This window comes from Phaseolus vulgaris, chromosome 8 (assembly GCF_051622355.1).
Source record: "Phaseolus vulgaris cultivar YP4 chromosome 8, ASM5162235v1, whole genome shotgun sequence".
Lineage (NCBI taxonomy): Eukaryota > Viridiplantae > Streptophyta > Magnoliopsida > Fabales > Fabaceae > Phaseolus > Phaseolus vulgaris.
In genome coordinates this window covers 36,055,716-36,075,910 of record NC_143505.1, presented here as the reverse complement: position 1 = coordinate 36,075,910, position 20,195 = coordinate 36,055,716, and the positions used below count along the sequence as shown (strand labels likewise).

Below are 20,195 nucleotides of genomic sequence, written 5' to 3'. Positions count from 1 at the left end.
ATCTATAGCCCTTGGCCGTTTCATACTTGGGGAATCGACATCCTGGGACCTTTTCCACTGGCGATCAGGCAGATGAAGTACTTGGTGGTGGCGATTGAGTATTTCACCAAGTGGATTGAAGCAGAACCAGTGGCCCAGATCACCGCGCACAAGATCGAAGGCTTTGTATGGAAGAATATTGTGTGCCGGTTTGGAGTGCCTAAGCGCCTGGTATCAGATAATGGGACTCAGTTTGCGAGCCACCTGTTGAAGAAGCTTTACGAAGGGGTCGGAATTCAGCAAGTGTTTGCCTCCGTCGAGCACCCTCAGACTAATGGCCAGGTGGAATCAGCTAACCGGGTGTTGCTGAGAGGTCTGAAGAGAAGGCTCGAGAAAACCAAGGGAAGTTGGGCTGAGGAGGTACCCCGTATAGTTTGGGCGTACCACACCACCGAGCAGTCAGGAACCCATGAGACCCCGTTTAGCTTGGTCTATGGGTGTGATGCCATGATTCCAGTCGAGATTCAGGAGAGCTCGCCGAGATTCCAGAACTTTGTAGAGGAAGACTCGAATGAAGAGAGAAGACTGAACCTGGATCTGCTGGACGAAGTCAGGGAGGAGGCAAGGCTGAAGGCTGAGGCGGTGAAGAGAAGGGTCGAGCGAAGGTACAACTCAAAGGTGATGCCAAGGCAGTTTAGAGAAGGCAATCTGGTGATGAGAAAGGCCCACCAGTACGAGATGGAGAATAAGCTATCACCCAAGTGGACCGGACCGTTCAGAATAACCGAGGCACTCGGGAACGGAGCCTATCGCTTGGAGACGTTGGAAGGGGGGGCGATCCCTCGTACCTGGAACGCCACACACCTGAAGTTGTACTATAGCTAAGAGCTTTGTAAGTAAAGACAAACACAAATATTACACTGCAATGTCTCTGTTAAAACAGTTTCAAGGGGGCACTCTTTTTTCCCTAAGGAGGGTTTTTAATGAGGCCACCCAATAAAAGAAGAGTTTTCGAAGTATAAGGTGTTTTCAGATTGCATGTGTGTTATTTCCAAAAGTTTCGAAGAAAGACCTTGTCATTCGTACATGATTTAAGGCACGAAAAGATATGTCGCGTGTTTTCTAAAGTTTTTAAAAGTCCTCATCGTTTTTCGGCGATTAGAGGCACCAGTTAAGTTTTTTAAAGTCCTCATCGTTTTTCGGCGATTAGAGGCACCAGTCAAGTTTTTAAAGTCCTCATCGTTTTTCGGCGATTAGAGGCACCAGTTAAGTTTTTAAGTCCTCATCGTCTTTCGGCGATCGGAGGCACCAGATGGAAGACCTCAACGCCCTCGCGCGTTTTGAGGCAAGTTAAAAGACCTCCTCGCCGTTGAGCGAGTGCAGGCGAGAAAGAGAAAAAGTCCTCCGTGTTTCTGGGAGCGAGAAGATGTAACTCCCGGGGCAACGTAGAGGCAAGTTAAAGACCTCCTCGCCGTTGTGCGGGCGCAGGCGAGAAAGGTCCTCAATGCATCCAGGGGGGAGGAGATGTACGCCCTGGGCAAGTTGAGGCACCGGATAAAGTCCTTATCGCCGCTGTGCGAACTAAGGCCCATCAAAGACCTCCTCGCCGTCGAGCGAGTGCAGGCGTGAGAAAGAAAAGGTCCTCAGTGCATCCAGGGGGGAGGAGATGTACACCCTGGGCAAGTTGAGGCACCAGACAAAGTCCTTCTCGCCGTCGAGCGAGTTAAGGCCGTTTAAAGTCCTTCTCGCCGATGAGCGAGTTCAGGCGAGTAAAAGTCCTTCTCGCCGATGAGCGAGTTCAGGCGAGTTAAAAGACCTTCTCGCTTGTGTGCGAGTATAGGCAAGACAAAATCCTTCTCGTCTTGAACCAGTTCAGGTATGGCGAAGAGGGTGGAAGAAGCTTGAAAGGTGGCTAAGGTAGGTTCGAAGAGAACGCCTAGCCAGCCAGTCTCTAGCTCTGGGGTTCAGGGAGGTAAAGGAAGATCCCAAAGGGCATTTCTGCCTCAGATAAAGAAATGACTGCCAAAGCCTGAGGCTAAGGAAAGCTGGTGTTACCAAGAGGTCTAGGTGATCGCGAGAAGTTCAAACACGGCGAGAAGGTTGAAAGACTTGTTTGATAAAGCGGGTCGAGTGGGACGTTGTTTGAACCGATGTTTGGATCACAGTTCGTTGCTTGGAACTTTTCTTACGATCAGGTTAGTGCCTCAGGGGTACAAGTTGTTTAAAGCGATTATTGCTTAAGTTTGAATCGGCTCGAAGCAGTTACGCCAAAGGTCATGTTTGCAAAATCGCTAAGTTAAACGCAGCAGAGTTAAACATACAAAGAAAGTAAAGCGCTCGAAAGAAGTCAGAAGAAATGTCCAAGTCTCGCCATTGAAATAAGAAGCTGTTCAAAATACGTGTGCAAGAGTTTTTTACAAGGCAAATACAGGTGAATTTATAAAGAAGCGGATGGGGTGGAATTGGTTGAGCCTTCGGCGGGAACGACCTTTCCATCTACTACTTCATTGTTTAATGACACCATGCTGAGGTCGAGATCAGGGAATAGGCATGCGAACTGTTCTCGAGCGGCATCAAACCCGGCAACCAGAATCTGAGCGGAGCTTAGCTTAAGTTCTTCAATTTGCTTTTGAAATCCTTCAACCTGCTGCTTAAGCTCCTTGTTCTGCTGCTCCAGCTCTTCGACCTGTTTTCGGAGTTGTTTGTTGGTCTCTTGAGCTTGAAGAAGGTCGTCAGCCACCTTCTTGGATTCTGTTTGAGCTTGAGCCAACTCGGCAGCCATCTTCACCTTCTCTTTGTTTGCCTCGGAGAGATCAGCCATGGCGTCGTCTCTTGCTTTCTCTACTTGCCCAAGTAGCTTCTCGCGGTCGATCGACCTTTGCTCCAGCTTCTGTACCTTATCGGCATTAGCTTGAATTTGAGCCTCCAGGTCGCTCGCCTTGGTACGTAGAGGCACGATTCTGCTTTCAAGTTCGACCTTTTCTTGGGCAAGTTCGTGGACTTTGCGGCGAAGGTCAACAGCTTCCTTGCGTGCAAGCCTAAGCTCGGTGTTTAGGGCATCCTCCACTCGAGAATGTTCCATTTCCGCGAGCGTTAGGCTGAATGACACCTTCTCCACCTCGACCTTCATTGTGCTGTTCTCGGTCTTGAGGTTGTAGATATCATCCTGTAGCCGCCTGGTGGAGCTCTCCACAGCTTTCGTTATGATTGATGGGATATCCTCTGCAATGGTTTTGAGTTTAGCAATCAGAGGTTCCCACATCCTCGTGACCTCGAGGGAAAGATTTGCAGCTTGGAGAGGCGCCAGGGGGGCTTGTTGAGGGTTCTCGTCGCCGCCTTCCTTAACAATATTTTCGGTGGTTGCTTCTTGGCGTGGCGACGCAATCGGGGACTCGGTGATTAGGATTGGAGAGGTGTGAGCGACCTCATCCCCGATTGGAACGATTCCTGCAGCTGAAGTGTTGGAAGGAGGGCCCCCTCCTGCTGATATATGTGGTGTAGAGGCGCTCGGGGGGTCCTCTAAGAAGTTTGGCTCTTGGGCCCCAGTTGCAGGTGGCGCAGGGGCCAATGGAACTGCTTGGACTGGTGGTGAAGGGGCTTGTGGTGCTGGTGGTGAAGAAAGAGGAGCGGGTGTTGATGGTGGTGTTGAAGCTGGAAGAGGGGGCGGGGCAGGTGGAGAAGATGGTGCCACCCTCTTCCTTTTCGTGACAAGGCCATCCTCTGTGACCTCGTCGTCCTCTTCCTCATCCTCTTGGACAACCTGGGGGGCCTTCCGCTTTGGCCTCTTAAGGACCAGTTTCTTTCGTTGGGTGGGCGCCTTAGGCGGTGATCGCCCCTGGATGATGGCCTTCTCGACCGCTGAGTTGGGAACCGTCTGGGAGCCGGTCGCCAACCCGTGGTTGCGGGCGAGCGCCTTTAAATCGGCGAGCATGTTCTTACCCAACATGGTGTCTACATGAAATGAAAGTGCATAAGTTAGCTCAAAGGAGAAAGGGGTAAGTGTACAAGACAATAAGACAGCAAAAGCAGGCATATGCAGAAAAGATAAAACCAAAGTCTTGTGTGTATCGCACAAGACGCCCAGAAACAATATCAGAAGCAATGTCAAGACAAAGATGTAGCGTCCTAACCTATTTGAAATTCCAACTGGTCCTCAAAGAACTCGAAGGAAATCAGGGTGGGGGTCAAGAATGTTATGTGGGCATCTGCCACCCTCTTCCAGAAGAGACAAAGGTCTCTGTCCAAAGCTCCCATGCTATCAGGACTTCTGGGCCTCCTGAAGCAGCTCTTGGACTCCTTTTTCCCCTTGTCCACCCAGTACAAGGGGAAACCGTCGAGAAGGGAAGGGTCTTTGTCGTTTGCGCGAACCTGGATGAACTTCCCCTTCCAATCCTTGTACGACTGCTGGAAGATGGTGAAAATGGATCTCCCAGCAATAGCGTTCAGGCTGACCCACAGGCGATCTCCTGGGTGCTTGGCCTCAAACAGGAATAGAAACACGTCCACTGACGCGGGCAACCCCAGGTGGGCGCACGTTACCTCGAAAGCTCGGACAAACGCCCAGCTGTTGGGGTGAAGCTGGGCGGCAGCGATGTTGAGCTCGGTTAAGAGTTCCCTCTCAAATCGAGTGAGAGGGAACCTGAGTTTAACCTTCTTGAAGAGAGTGGTGTAGACGAAGCAGAAGGGCCCGTCGGCGCTCACTTTATCATCGGCGCACACCGGCAGAGTGGCTGGGCAAGGCAGCACCATCATTCTCTCATCGTGCTCCTTGTGGAATGATTGGTGGGCCTCGTCCCCATTGGTCAATCGCAGAACCGCTCCCGCGGTGTTCACCGACGACGTTTCCTTTAAGAGGGTTGAGTTAGCCCATGAGTATAACGTCTTGAAGTCTGGCAGTGGGGTGGGGACTCCTCCAGCGTTTGGTGGAGTCGCCTGGGCCAGAGTGGTTTGAGAAGACGCGGGCCTCACAGCCTGCGAAGAGGGAGCACCACGAACTTGCGTAGAGTCGTGTGCTTGTGAAGGGGGGTTTCGCGCTGACGGAGGGGGGTTCGGGGTGATCTTCGTGCGAGTCATGGTAGCAACTGCAAACGAAGGAGGAAGGAAAAATAATCAGGAGGGTTACAAAGGCTGACTCGATCATGAATGGAAGGTGAAAGACGAACGAATGTGAGTTCGTTGCGACGATCGACAAAGCCCTAAGTCACGCAGAAGGAGAAATGGAAAAACAGCCCACAGCGTATGCACCAGACAGTTACAGGATGATGCAAATCGGTGAAAATGCAAGAAAACCCAGCAGATGAAGGAAAGTAGTTACCTTTCGATGATCGGGAGAATGTTGAAGGGAGGTGGTGATCTAGAGCGTCGAGGAACGTCGAGAGCTTTTCGCAGAAAGAAATGAGAGCGTATGCAAGTGTGAAGAAAGTGATGGAACAGTAGGAGCGTAAGGGGTTTAAGGGTTTTCGAACGGTTTTGGGAAGCGCTAACGGCAGATGAAGATGGCCGTTGATGAGGGCCACGTGTCGAATGATGCGCGAAGAGTTTGGTGGAGCGTCAGAGCAGCAGAAAGTACTACCGCTTGGAATTCTGCGCCCATGCCACGTAGACCGGTGTTAACGAAGGCTTTTTTAGTCTTTTCGCTAGACAAGTCTTCGCTTAAGACTGGGGGGCTTGTGTACCGCCCTGATGGTCGAATGCGATGACGTGGCATCCTGTTAAGGTGTAGGCGTGTTGACAAGGCACCAGGTTGACAGTCGGGAAGGAAGTCGGGAGGCACGTGTAGTCGCCGATAGTTAAGTTGGCGTGTTCCGATCTCCAGCTTACCAGAATAGGCGATCGCCAGGTTGAGGACGAAGTCGCCAGATGCAGACTCAGACGACCAGGCAGTCGGAGATCGCCAGAGCAAGCACATCGCCGAAGTTAAAGGGAGAAGCAGATTATGAAGGCGGCCGGCGAGACCACAGGGAAGGTGTATGAAGGCCCTACCTCGCCAGTTTCAGTAGAGATCGCACTCCTGAGTTAGCTATGCACTGGGCAGCACCATGCATAGGTAACTTAGCCAAAATGAGAGTAGAAGTAGCGCCAAGTCAGGGAGCCTCCAGATGATGGCACGTGTAGAGTTGGATACGAGCCACGTGTCCAAGTCTGTAACTGCCAGGAGAGAGAGAACCACCAGGTATATAAGAGTTCCTAACAGATTTTCTAAGGTACGCACGTTCAGTTCATACACTTTACGCTTGCGAGTGACAGAGCTGTTTGTGAGAGAGATTTGCACGGTTCCAGTTCTTAGTATTTGGTGATACCGTCACTGACTTGAGCGTCGGAGTGCGATCGGCCGCAGCGGCGCCGTATCGTTTCTTTGCAGGTTCTTGAGATAGATCCAGAGGAGGAACGGAGGTGGGAAGCGGCGCGCACGTCGATCCTTTGACGAGGCATTCTCCAGCGCTCCGGTCAACAGGCAGGATCACTCCTAGTAATACTTTGAGGAATAATAGGCTCTGAAGCATGGCTATGGATTGATCTTGACCTAGCCCTGGGTCATGTGTCATGCTTCTAATCATCCCTCTAAAGGGTTGGGCTAGCTTAGTGGTTGCTCTATCTCTCGGGGTTCCATCACATCAGTACCCATGGTCGCATACCCATCAGATGATGTGGCCGAAACCAGTTCTCAAGGGCTTAACAAGCGTCCCTTTCTATGACATGATTAGCATAATCATGGTAAGGAATGTTACCCTAACGCCGAGATTAACTCGATGAATCACCCTAATCCAGACCCAGTATTGAAGGCTCACAACGATCTTATAAATAACATTCCAACCTAGGTAAAGGTACACATTTATTAGCATTTATCACATCCAACCACCAACGATCAAACTCTAACTTGAGTGTTGGAGTGTCTTTTGCAAGTACCCATGAGTTCCTACTTAAGACCAAAGATTGCATAGAGATGTCCACTGTCACCCACAGAACCGAAGACCAATATTGATCAAAGACCAATATTGATCAGTGGAGAAGGCCTTCCTAACCTTAGCATGAACAATTTTAAATATTAATTAAATATTTTTTTATAAAAATTAAAAATCACAACATCTTATCAAGTATTTAATAAAATAATGCATATTTTTTTTAAAATCAAATATTAAAAAAAATATAATTATATAAATAGTAAATAAGAGTAACAAATATTAGTTAAATAAATATCAAATAATTAAAAAAAATATAAATAATCAAATGATGTCTTTGAAACTAGTTATCAAACTAAAGACAAAAAATAATTAATATAAATTATTTTATATTATCTAATAAATTAAAAATATTTTAATAATTTAAAAGAAGAATTGTTACTTGGACACCAGATATATGTAAATACACATTACATTCTCATACCCCTGTCGAAACAATATAGCATTATTTGTACCTATATTCATATTGTACCGGACAAGAGTGTTCGGGATCTCAGGACCTCGGTATAGGCATGTGGGTATACCTAAAAGAAAGATTCTATCCAAGAAAAGAGGGGATTTACCGGATAGAATGTGATCTCTCCCCGACTGGAAGGAAAGGAGAGGAAGGAAGCTTTTTTTTATCTCTATAGAGTTTGGGATATGTTATGGTTATTTTATTTCGTGTAGAGTTAGGGATATGTTATGTATCTTTTTCCAGGGGAAGTCAGCTCGGCTATTGGGTCCAAAGGGTGGGTCATGAGTTTGACCCAGTTATATTGGTAAGCCCAATGGAGAATAATTAAAATAATAAGTTTTGTCATATATTGGTTGTTAGTTAAACATATATATTAATAGATAAGTGTACGCGTCAATATATTGTTAACTGAATAAACATATGCATAAAAAGCTGTTACCTGAAAAGATAAAGTTGTTAATAAATAGAGAGCACTCGAGAATAAAGGTACATAAGATTCTTTTCTGTTGTAGCACCGTGAGTGAAGGTGCCCATGAACAAAATATTTTTTTTCTCTTACGTATGCTTTTGGTTGATATTGAACTTTCGGGAATAAAAGTTCTTAAATGAGTAAGCTATAAAAGAGGTTTGAGACCCCAAATAAAGGTATGTTGTTTCTAAATTGAGGCTATAAAGGGTTTAGTTGCCATTCCCAATGGGGGACTAAGTTGGGAACCTAAGTTCTTGGTCGGCTTATCTCAACAAGTCGAATTTAAAATTCTAGAAATGAAATGTCTGACTAAAGGAAATGTTTATTATTTCCGTGAAATAAATATTGATCATGATTCTATTATACTTTCTTTCTAAATTTTAAATATCTGTCATGGGTACCTCCGTAATGATACAGTTGGTGCATATGAATGCAAATAAAAGAAAGAATTAAGAAAAATGTGATCAGGGTTACTATTCTATCGGTACCATTTACATCCAAGTCATTAAACTTCCTATTGAACCAGTGTTTAATACGTTTTTGGGGTGATGATTGGTTCTTGTGGTCACTAAAGTTCATGGTCAAGAGAAAAATCAGGTTCGTCTGGCTTGAATAATTGGGGCACAGGATCCGGTAGCTTATGAGTCCCTTTCCTTGTATTGGCAGCAAACCTTGAGGCCAAGACAGTTGCACCAAGATTCTGAACCTTTTTCGCATTCCCTGAGGATTGCCCGATTTCATAATCCTCCAAAAGTCCACTTTCATCCGTCTCAGGGAAAGACAGGTAGTAGAGACCCTCTTTCAGGGATAACTCCCTTGTTGCCTTTCTTTTCTGATGTCGTCTCCAAGCAGCTTGTATGAAGCAAGCACCCCATGTCCTCCATTGATGGGAATAATACCTAAACGCATGCTGAAGTTTCTTGCTGTGAAGGCGCTTGAACTGACTTGCCACACTTTTCAGATCCTCTGCTTGTAGTGAAAAAGCTTCAACTTCAGAAAGAGCTTTGACAGTACGAGTAGAAGAAGGTAAGTTGAGGGTTGAGTTTGGCATTAAGGCCCATGTCAGCAATTCCTCTCCACAAAAGTCACCAGGCCGGAGTTTGATGCAATTGAAGAATCCAGACCTTCCTCCGTTGGTGGTGGAGCTCTCCAATTGCCCTCTGATGATAAACAACATTTCATCCACCGGATCACCCTCTCGAAATATGTAGGTGCCTTCAGTGCTTAGTGATGACGCAAGGCGTTCACAAATTGCATCAAGAAGTTGATCATCCATTTGAGAGAAGAAGGGGACCTGTACAAATATTAAGAAAACAAGTTTTGTATCATTAGTAGCTCTGTAATGGTCTTTAATCTGTAGGGAAAAGTGCAGTGCAACTAGGTGAGTTTCTCTTCTCAACTAATAAAAATATCATGTTACATGCATTTTTCTTTCTTAACTGCTTATTCACTTTGCATTGCTATATATTTGCAGCAGCATATCAAGGAATGGGACAGAGAGACATACACGCCGCACAAGAGAAAGACACAAGTGGTGTTGAATTTCTCGACGAATATCCAAAGGTAACGAAAGCAGTATGGCTTCTTCATTAACTCCTCTTGTTGCAAGCCATTTATATTGAACAAAACGACGGACACGTTCCTGCAAATGTGGTGGTAACTGGCGATGCCTCATCCACTCCTCTGTATCTCTTTTCCGAATCCTCCATTCTTCAAGTCTAACTGTCATTGATGACAAGTACGTCTTTGACAAAGGAAAAAAAAAACATGCTCGTTAACCAAAATCAGTTTTTGTATTACTTCCATAAATCAATATGGTTTATCCTAGTCTTACCTCCATGTTTCCAATCAAAAGTGAAAAGAGAACCAATCCAGCAATGCATAAGATGATGCAAAATAATGTCTCAGGGAGATATGTTGTGGTGTCCAAGTTCTGTCCGTATGAGCTGCCAAAGGAAATTAACATGTGATGGCAGGAAAACCCTTTTGTCCACTCTCTACATGAGGATTTTACTAGGATAAATGATGTCTTCTGTAACTTTCTTGTATAGAAATTTGAACAAAAGCACAAATCTCTCGTGGAAAGGTGTATTGATAGAATCATCCATTGGTGTTTTCATTATTACATTAGGAAATGCGCTTTTGATAGTGATTATTGTAGGCTTACTTTCACAGAAAAATGTATTATTGTATGATCCTTATATATATGGAAATGAAGATAACATACCTTAGATTTCTCAAACCCCACCAAAGACAGTAGAAGTATCTTTCCTTAAAATTGGAAGTGACAACATCGTCCAGGAAAGCCTCTGCGAACATCCCAAATTTATATTTGATGTTGATTTTGCTCTTGGCGTCACATTTGGTGATTACACGGGTGATGTTTAGCCAGTATTGCCTATCAGGGAGGTCCAAACTATTGCAATCAAGATAACTTGAAAAGCAAGAGAGGGTATGTGATTTGTTCTCTATTTGGCACTGCGTTTTCCAGCAGTTAAACTGCCTCCCTATTGACGATAGATACCAAGTCGCTCCTGTAACCTGTTCCAAGATAATTAAAATTTGATTGAGTTAAAGGAACACCAAAATTAAGGTGCATGCATGCTAGTAGGTTCTACTTACATGGCTGGCTAGCATGTAGAGAACAAGATTGTATGCGGCTCCAATCCAGGGAGTCTTGGCAATAACGCCAGTGGTTTTCTGAATACGCTGGTTCAAAGGAAAGATAAGAAACAGCCTAGGAACATATTGAATAAGAACAAAAAGAGCAAGAGTGTTGTTGGCATGGTCAGTTCTTGCGTTTGAGCTCGCTGGAATCACCAACCAAATCACAATCTGCAAGGCAAAATGCACAGAATCGTTACAACTCCTGCATTACACTGTAAAATCCTGGAACTCTTCCGGATCAATACTCATCATGCTCAATTTGGTTCCCCAAATTGGCGCCACCAATCCACACTTCATCAACACAACTTATACACACTTCCTTACCTTTTTCTATTACAATTGAATTTTACTATATTAACCCACGTTGCCTTTTAGTTTAAACTTTCTTATATATATATTGAAATTAAACTTCCACTTTAATTGAAGAACAAACACACTAAAATCACGTAACAAATTATTTGTAACTTTTACTAATCAAAACTTAAATATAATTTCTTATGCTTTTTGGTGTTGCTATAAATTGTGTTTATAATCAATATTAACATCTAATCCAAACCTTTCTGATACACATCATTTTATCTGAAATTTAAAAACTAAAATATGTGTTAGTGTATCCACTAATTAGATGATAACCATCCAATTATTTCTTTATGTGACATGAAATTTTAATTTGAGTCAAGTTTATTTGATACTATAATAATAATAATAAAAAAATCATTCAATAACTGTCCTGCTTTTTGAAATAAAATGTTATATTTATTATAAAATAATTATTATTATTTTGATGTTAAGTATCAGTACTCTTTTAACTTTGATTAAATAATAGCATTGAAAATAATATGTTAGAAAGAGTTTATTTTACACTATTTTTTTCTCACTTTCATTTTACAATACTTTTTAATAATAACATATTATGTTTTCGTAATAAAAAATTAAAATAAACAAAATTTTAAAATTATTCGATTTTCAAGTCAACGTTGATGTTAAGTAGGATTATTTTTCAATGTTAGCATAGAGAAAAGAGTGTTTGGGTGCGTGCCTGGGGGAGAGGGATGGTGGCGGCGAGGTCAATGACGAAATCTGACTTGAGGTAACGCATGGCAATTTCGCGGGAGTCCATGACGAGGTCGCCACGGCCGAAGATTCTAGAGTTGGGAGCGACGAAGGCGGTGCGGAACTTCATGAGCATGTGGAGGACGTAGAAGAGGTCAGCGAAGGAGCGGAGGATGGTAACGATAATGCTCAGTCTGGGGTCAGCCTGCAAGCAGGCGGGGCCACCCACGGTGGGGAGGAAGAAGTAGAGAGGGTCGATGAAGAGGGCGAGGAGGCTTGTCACGAGGAAGACCTTGTTCCAATACGCCACGATGTCGCTGTCGGGGTCCAGTATCTGGTGCCGCCATAGGATCTGAAACGCGTGCTCCTCGTCTGTCGCTGTTGTTGTCTTCGGTCGGGATCGGAGTCGCCTGAATTGGCGGAACTTAGACGCCGGCGTCGATATTATTCTATACATCTTCCATGGCGGATTCCGGGGTGAACGGATTCCGCGGGTGGGTCAGAGAGCGGTGCTTCACAGCGAACAAGGACAAGGACAAGGACAATCACGATCAGATCACCGGGGTTTGGATGGGTTGCTCTCTCAGACAAGACAAATGCTCCTCCTGTGCCTCCACTTTCACCCATTTTTGAACCTTTAGAGTTTCGCGCTAAACTCAAGGGAATGCGTTAATGTAGGAAACATAACGCCACCAGACACTTTTCTTCAATCCTAAGTTTGGACATTCTATCCTTATTTTTATTTTTTTTATTCTTAATGTTCTTTTCCTTCTTAAAACGGTTTGGGCCTTCAAATTATAAAACTACTTCTATTTCTTTATACTTTATGCGCACATGCTAAATGGAACCAAGTATGTAGATTTTATTTCTAAAATCTCATTCCTTTAATTTATTAAATATATTATTGTGAAGACTCATAAATCTAAAATAATGACCGCAAGAGATTAAGTTAAAAATATACTTTATTATTTAGACAAAAAAATCAATATAATATAACAAAAGTATGTTTATAAGTCTTTAAAAATGGAAAATTACGAAAATTAGATAATTACTATGTTATCAAAAACATTGTAAAATTAAATGTAGTTTGCAGTGTAACTTTTGCATTGCATAAAAGGAGTTTGGATCATGGGTGTAGGAGGTGGAATTCAAATATGAGTGTAGAGATACGTTAATGTTCCCGCCAGTTGACTAGGGACGTCTTCGTGTGTGGCTTCTACTCGCGAGCTAGGGCACCTTCGTTCTGCGCCGTCGTGAGTACCTGCAAAGAAGTGAACAAAGGGGTGCCCTCGCGGCCGTTTGCACTCCGACGATCAAGTCAGCTAGCGAGAAACATCAAAGGGACACACCTCCGTATCGGAACACCGTGAAAGGATGCTCTGAAGGTGGTCGAAATATTGAATAGCTAGTACTGTGTTACCCTAATTGTCTGTGCGCACAGTGGGTGCGCCGTGAAACAACTAGGGTTTTTTGTGACTCTGTGTAAACTGTGAGAATTAGGTTAAAACCTCGATCCTTTTAAAACGTCCCAAGGCCCCTTTTTATACATCTCCCGCATTTAAAGCGCGTTAAAGCGCATTGAAAGTGTATAAAAACATGCCTTGAAACATTCGAAACTTAACTGAATTAACGCGTACCTTAGCGAACTTTTAGGAAAGCCTTGATGTTTTCAGTGCTTGTTGCCACGTGTTCTTCTGACTTGATTGTTACTCTTCGTGGAGGGCCTTACAGCGTTGTAGCCCAACTTAGGGATAATCCATTGTGTAAGTCCTCTTTCTTGGAGTGCATTTGCGGAAAGGGGTGATTTTCTGGGTGCCAACTCATGCGCCCCCGCCTCTAATCAATTGCCTTGGGAGCTATCTGTACCGCCCTGGTAGTCGGAAGTGATGACGTGGCATCAAGCTATTGTATAGGCGTGTTGATGGGACGCCTGGCTGGCAGAAGGGAAGGAAGTCGGGGGGCTCGTGTAGTCGCCAGTTATTAAGTTGGCGTGCTCCGATCTCCAGCACACCAGAACCGGCGGTCACCGGGTTAAAGATGAAGTCGCCAGATGTAAACCCAGGCGACCAAGTGATTAGAGATCGCCGAAACAAGGACATCGCCGGAGATGAAGGCAGATAGACATTTCCCAGCTGGCCAGAGGATGAGGTCGGGGGACAGCTTGCTTGAGCATACACGGTGAAACAGGTGGTGCAGATCATGAAGGCGGCCGGCGAGACCACAGGGAAGGTGTGTACGAAGGCACCCTAACTCGCCAATCCAGAAGAGATCGCGCTCCAAGACAACTATGCACTGAGTAGTATCATGCATAAGTAACTTAGCCAAAGGAGAGTCAGAAGTAGCGCCCAAGTCAAGGATGCTCCAGATGATGGCACGTGTACAGCTGGATGCGAGCCACGTGTCCAGATGTGTAACTGCCAGGAGAGAGAAAGTGTCCAGGTATATAAGAGTTTCCAACGAACTTCTGAGGTACGCACGTTCAGATTGTCTTCTTTACGCTTGCGAGTTCTTGAGTATACTGAGAGAGAACTGGTTCACGGTTCCTTAGAGTTCTTGAGTCTTACTCTTAGTAATTGGTGGTTCAGTCACTGACTTGGGCGTCGGAGCGTGATCGACCGCAGCGGCACCGTTCTGTTCTTTTGCAGGTTCTTGAGGTGGATCGCGGTGAAGGACGGAGGTTGACGCGGCGCATACATCGATCCAAGTTTGATGAGGCAAAGCTCCAGCGTTTTGGTCAACAGGCAGGATCATCAGGCGCCCACCGTGGGGCCGTGTAAAACTTGTTCCCATCCACAGCGTGAGTTCTTGGAGGTTTTTGCAGTTTTCTGTGTGGTTGTGTGCTGGTGCAACCATTGTCCGCTGTTCATCTAGGTTTTGTTCGGTAATTTCGCGTTTTCCACCGTTCGTTTGGGTTTTTGTTCGGTGAGGTGAAGTTTTCTGCTGCTTACGCGAGATTTGTTCGGTGAGATCTGAGTTCTTTGGCTCGTTTGGATTTTCGTGGAAGAAGTGCTGGTTTTTGGTGGAGTTGCGGGTTTCTGTGGAGGTTTTCTGTGTTCTTGAGGTTTCTTTCGAAGTTTCGCGAAGTTCTGACCGATTGATCGCTGAATCGATCGTCACTGAAGGAGGTGTTGTTCATTGCACTCTGTGATTTGCCAAGTTTTCATGAGAAAAATGAGAAGCAACGGTTCAAGTCCAGTTGCGCCCGTTGCTGCTGAAGGCGCCATGACTATGGCGCAGATGGTGGAAATCATGCGTTCGTTGCAGGCGAGTGTGGAAGCCTCGCGTATAGAGCAGGCGAGAATGCATGAGGACCTGGTCGCCTCTCGGGCCAGGAATGATGAGCTTAGCAAAGTAACTGAAGAACTGCGTCAAGCTCTTCAGGAGCAGCGAGGGCGTCCAGTCGCTGAAGAGGTCGCGCCGTCAACGCCGCCTCGTGTTTTTCCTATGCCTTTCGCTCAGGCGATTACCGACACGCCCATCCCTGCGAGTGTGGTACCTGTGAAGGCTGTTTTTACCGGCGTGGAGGATCCTGAGGCACATCTCACCACGTTCCATACGCAGATGATGCTGTCAGGAGGATCAGACGCCGTGTATTGCAAGATGTTTGTGAGCACACTCCAGGGAACGGCGCTGGAATGGTTTGTGAGCCTGCCTACAGGTCACATAACCAACTTCCAACAGTTTTCGAAAATCTTCGTCGAACAGTACATCGTGAACAAGGCACCGCCCAGGGTGTCTTATGATTTGTTCGATATAAGGCAGTATCAGGGAGAGTCCCTCAGGGACTACCTGAATCGTTTTGGGGCGCATATGGTCCGCTCGCCAGCCAAAGATGAAGAGATGCTGGTCTACGCATTCAAGAAGGGTGTGCTGCCGGGACCATTCTGCGAGGCATTGATCAGGGCTCACCCTGCCACGTTTGCTGAGGTCAGGCGACTTGCGGTGGCCCACATCGCCGATGAGAGTGAAGTCGCCGAGAAGAGGGGAAGCGTGGCTCCCGCCAGGCCACGTGCCCAGACCAGGATCCAGCCACAGAGGGTGCTGGAGACAGCGGCGGCCAGGAGGGATCAGAGGACTCGCCATCCTTATGATCCAAGGAAGAACAAGGGCAGGGGCCCAGGGCGCCCTCAACCAGCACGCCGGGAGTACAATCGCCCGCCAAAGCACAAGTTTGTCATGGGATTGGCGGACCTGATCGCCATTCCCAATATATCAGCTAGGTTGAAAGCGCCCGAGAAGGTGGGTGACAAGGTGCTGGGACCAAAGCCAGACGCCTGGTGTGAGTTCCACCAGGGCTTTGGCCACATCGTGGATTCGTGTTTGGCTTTAGGATACCAACTCGACGATCTGGTCAAGAGCGGGTTCCTAAACGACTATTTGCTGGATAGAAGGACGGGGGGCGCGTCGAGCTCCCAACCAGCAGGCGGGGAGGCTCAGCAGCAGTGCGGCAGAGGAGCTATACCGTCGACCAGGCACATGAAGGTGAAGCTGCCATCTATGGAAGGGGTGGTGATCACCATCAAGTCCGACCAGAAAGAAGCGAAGAAGTGCTATGAGAATAGCCTGAAGAACAAGAGGTCGGTGAGTTATGTGACAACCACCCCGCCTCCTGGTGTGAAGCCCATACCGACGGTAATAGAAGAGACTGCCGGAAGTGACGTGGTGATGGTGGATGCTGAGCTGGGGGAGGGGAACGCCGGTTTAGAGGAAGAAGAGGCAAGGAATCGCCCTGAGGAAGCGAGGGAGCTGGGAATCGCCAGGGCGGTGATCGCCAGAGAAACCAGGCCAAAACCTGTCGAGCAGTGGCTCGAGAGAGAGATCGGAGGAAAGATCTTCAAGCTGGGAAGATCTCTGGAGGTCGAGCTCCAGGACCAGATCGCCAAGGTGATAGAGCGGCAGCTAGATGCGTTTGCATGGTCCGCTTCGGACATGCCCGGGATCGATCCCGACTTCTTGTGCCATCATTTGGCGATGGACAACCAGGTGAGACCAGTGCGGCAGAGGAGAAGGAAATTCAACGAGGAAAGGAGGCAGGCGATTAGAGACGAAACCCAGAAGCTCCTCGCTGCAGGCCACATCAGGGAAGTCCAGTACCCTGAATGGCTGGCTAATGTCGTGCTGGTGAAGAAGAGCAACGGGAAATGGCGCATGTGCGTCGATTTCACCGATCTGAACAAGGTCTGCCCAAAGGATTCGTATCCTTTGCCAAGCATAGACGCCCTGGTGGACAGTGCTGCAGGGTGTAAGTTGTTGAGTTTCCTGGATGCCTTCTCGGGGTATAACCAGATCAAGATGCATCCCATGGATGAAGAAAAGACTGCCTTCATGACCGAGAGATCGTGCTACTGCTACAAAGTGATGCCGTTTGGGCTGAAGAACGCGGGGGCCACGTACCAGAGGTTGATGGATCGAGTACTTGCACCAATGCTGGGAAGGAATGTGCAAGCGTACGTGGATGACATGGTCGTGACCTCGCCAGAGAAAAGCAAGCACGTTGCGGACTTGGAGGAGTTGTTCACTACGATCGCCAAGTTTAGGTTGAAGCTGAATCCTGAGAAGTGCATCTTTGGCGTGGAGGCTGGAAAGTTCTTGGGTTTCCTCTTAACTGAGAGAGGAATAGAAGCCAACCCTGACAAGTGTGCCGCCATCTTGGCGATGAGGAGCCCGGCCACTGTGAAGGAAGTACAACAGCTTACAAGTCGGATGGCCGCCCTGTCTCGGTTCGTGTCGGTCAGCGGAGAGAAGGGCCATCCCTATTTCCAGTGTTTAAGGCGGAATAACAAGTTTGCCTGGACGAAGGAGTGTGAAGAAGCCTTCGTCAAGCTCAAGGAGTATCTGGCGAGCCCCCCGGTTTTGTGCAAACCGCTGGTGGGAACCCCTCTCAGGTTGTATTTTGCTGTAACTGAGAGAGCGGTGAGTGCGGTGCTTGCCCAGGACCAAGATCAGGCTCAAAAGCCTATTTATTTTGTTAGTAAGGTGCTGCAGGGCCCCGAAACAAGATATCAGGCCCTGGAGAAGGCTGCGCTGGCAGTAGTCTTTTCGGCGAGGAGGTTGCGCCACTATTTCCATAGCTTCACGATACTGGTGATGACCGACCTGCCCATCCAGAAGGTCTTGAAGAAGCCCGATGTTGCGGGAAGGATGGTGAAGTGGGCGGTGGAGCTGTCGGAGTTTGATATTAAGTATGAGCCCCGAGGCCCGATCAAGGGGCAGATCTTCGCAGACTTCGTGGTCGAGCTCTCGTCTGAAGCAGCACGAGTTGAAGGGGATGATTTCCGTTGGGTGCTTTCGGTGGACGGATCGTCGAACCAGCAGGGTAGCGGTGCTGGAGTCATCTTGGAGGGACCCAACGGCGTGCTGATCGAACAATCTTTGAGGTTTGCCTTCAAGGCCAACAACAATCAAGCAGAATATGAGGCGCTGATCGCCGGAATTTTGCTGGCCAAGGAGATGGGAGCTAGGGTGCTGATGGCAAAGAGTGATTCATTGCTAGTCACGGGGCAAGTAACAGGCGAGTTCCAGGCCAAGGATCCACAAATGGCGGCTTACCTGGAGTATGTGCAGGAGATGAAGAGTTCCTTTGTCTCCTTTGAAGTGGTACATGTGCCCAGGGAGCAGAATGCCCGAGCTGACTTGCTAGCTAAGCTCGCCAGTTCAGGCAAGGGGGGTAGGCAGAGGACGGTGATTCAAGAAACTCTGAAGACGCCGAGAGCATTTGTGGCAGATCACCTGGTTCTTCAGATAAGCAAGTCGACGGAGAAAGTGGTGAGGAGTCACAGATCCTTGACCCAAGAGACCTTGAGATCGCCGAGAATAAGAGCATGTCGGGGGGAGAGGGTGAACATGACGCAGGTCTGCGCTACACATGAGCCAGACACCTAGGTAACACAGTACAAGCGATGCCTGGCGGATGGCCTTCTCCCGCTGGATCCGACGGAGGCTAGGAAGATAAAGAAGAATTCTAGCAAGTTCACAATGATTGATGGCGAGCTATATAGGTTTGGGTTCACTCACCCACTCCTGGAATGTGTGCATGGCGAGAAATGTACAAGAATTATGGCAGAGCTCAATGAAGGGATATGTGGAAGCCACGTCGGGGGTCGAGCTCTGGCCGCAAGGACTCTCCATGCAGGTTACTACTGGCCAACAATGAGAGAAGATTGCAAGAGGTATGCGCAGTGCTGCAAGCAATGCCAGCAGCACACCGATTGGCACAAGGCGCCTCCCGAGGAGTTGAAGTCGATTTACAGCCCTTGGCCGTTTCACACATGGGGAATCGATATCCTGGGACCATTCCCGCTGGCGATCAGGCAGATGAAGTACTTGGTGGTGGCAATTGAATATTTCACCAAGTGGATCGAAGCAGAACCAGTGGCCCAGATCACCGCACACAAGATCGAGGGTTTCGTGTGGAAGAACATTGTGTGCCGGTTTGGTGTGCCCAAACGCCTGGTGTCGGACAATGGGACTCAGTTTGCAAGTCACCTGTTGAAGAAGCTGTGCGAAGGGGTGGGAATTCAACAAGTATTTGCATCCGTCGAGCACCCTCAGACGAATGGCCAAGTAGAGTCAGCCAATCGGGTGTTGCTAAGAGGTTTGAAGAGAAGGCTAGAGAAAGCCAAAGGAAGTTGGGCTGAGGAGGTACCCCGTGTAGTCTGGGCGTACCACACCACCGAGCAGTCAGGAACCCATGAGACCCCGTTCAGCCTGGTCTATGGATGCGACGCAATGATTCCGGTAGAAATCCAAGAGAGCTCGCCGAGATTCCAGAACTTTGTAGCGGAAGACTCTAATGAGGAGAGAAGGTTGAATCTGGATTTGCTGGATGAGGTCAGGGAGGAGGCGAGATTGAAAGCTGAGGCGGTGAAGAGAAGGATTGAACGAAGATATAACTCAAAGGTGATGCCAAGACAGTTCAGAGAGGGCGACCTGGTGATGAGGAAGGCCCACCAGTACGAGATGGAGAATAAGCTGTCGCCTAAGTGGACGGGACCGTTCAGGATAACTGAGGCGCTCGGGAACGGCGCCTACCGCTTAGAGACATTGGAAGGAGGGTCGATTCCTCGCACTTGGAACGCCACGCACCTCAAGTTGTATTACAGTTAAGAACTTTGTAAGTAAAAACAAACACGAAGAGTTTTACAATGTTTCTGTTAAAACAGTTTGGAGGGGGCACTCTTTTTTCCCTAAGGAGGGTTTTTAATGAGGCCACCCAATAAAGAAGAGTTTTCGAAGTTTAAAGTGTTTTAGATTGCATGCTTGTTGTTTTCCGAGAGTTTTGAAGAAAGACCTTGTCACTTATATGTGATTTAAGGCAAGTTAAAGATATATTGCATGCTTTCTAAAAAGTTTCTAAGTCCCCATCGTCTTTCGGCGATTGGCGGCATCAGTTAAAGTTAAAGTCCTCATCGTCTTTCGGCGATCGGAGGCACCAGTTAAAAGACCTCAACGCCCTCGCACATTCTGAGGCGAGATAAAGACCTCCTCGCCGTCGAGCGAGTGCAGGCGAGGAAGAGTAAAAAGTCCTCAGTGCTTCCAGAGGAGAGATGATGTAGCCTCTGAGGTAATGTAGAGGCACCAGTGAAAAGTCCTCAGTGCTTCCAGGGGAGAG

General features: G+C 47.2%; 1 protein-coding gene across 1 annotated transcript; it reads right to left on the bottom strand.

The window, feature by feature from the left end:
• Nucleotides 1-7,838: 7,838 nt before the first annotated feature.
• Nucleotides 7,839-12,077, bottom strand: CNGC18 (cyclic nucleotide-gated channel 18). Its single transcript, XM_068632801.2, has 6 exons — nucleotides 11,571-12,077; nucleotides 10,487-10,699; nucleotides 10,092-10,405; nucleotides 9,699-9,810; nucleotides 9,372-9,608; nucleotides 7,839-9,158 (listed from the first exon to the last, which is right to left on the bottom strand). Exons 1-6 carry the CDS (start codon nucleotides 12,039-12,041, stop codon nucleotides 8,433-8,435), a joined length of 2,073 nt encoding a protein of 690 aa, XP_068488902.2. The 5' UTR covers nucleotides 12,042-12,077; the 3' UTR covers nucleotides 7,839-8,432.
• Between the last annotated feature and the right edge of the window lie 8,118 nt (nucleotides 12,078-20,195).

Bases quoted from the DNA above. Each gene is read 5' to 3' on its own strand.
- CNGC18 (XM_068632801.2), bottom strand. From the start codon at position 12,041: ATGTATAGAATAATATCGACGCCGGCGTCTAAGTTCCGCCAATTCAGG. The intron at 10,406-10,486 runs GTAAGTAGAACC...ATCTTGGAACAG, and splicing joins TCTACATGCTAGCCAGCCAT to GTTACAGGAGCGACTTGGTA. The intron at 9,811-10,091 runs GTATGTTATCTT...TTCCTTTGGCAG, and splicing joins TGGGGTTTGAGAAATCTAAG to CTCATACGGACAGAACTTGG.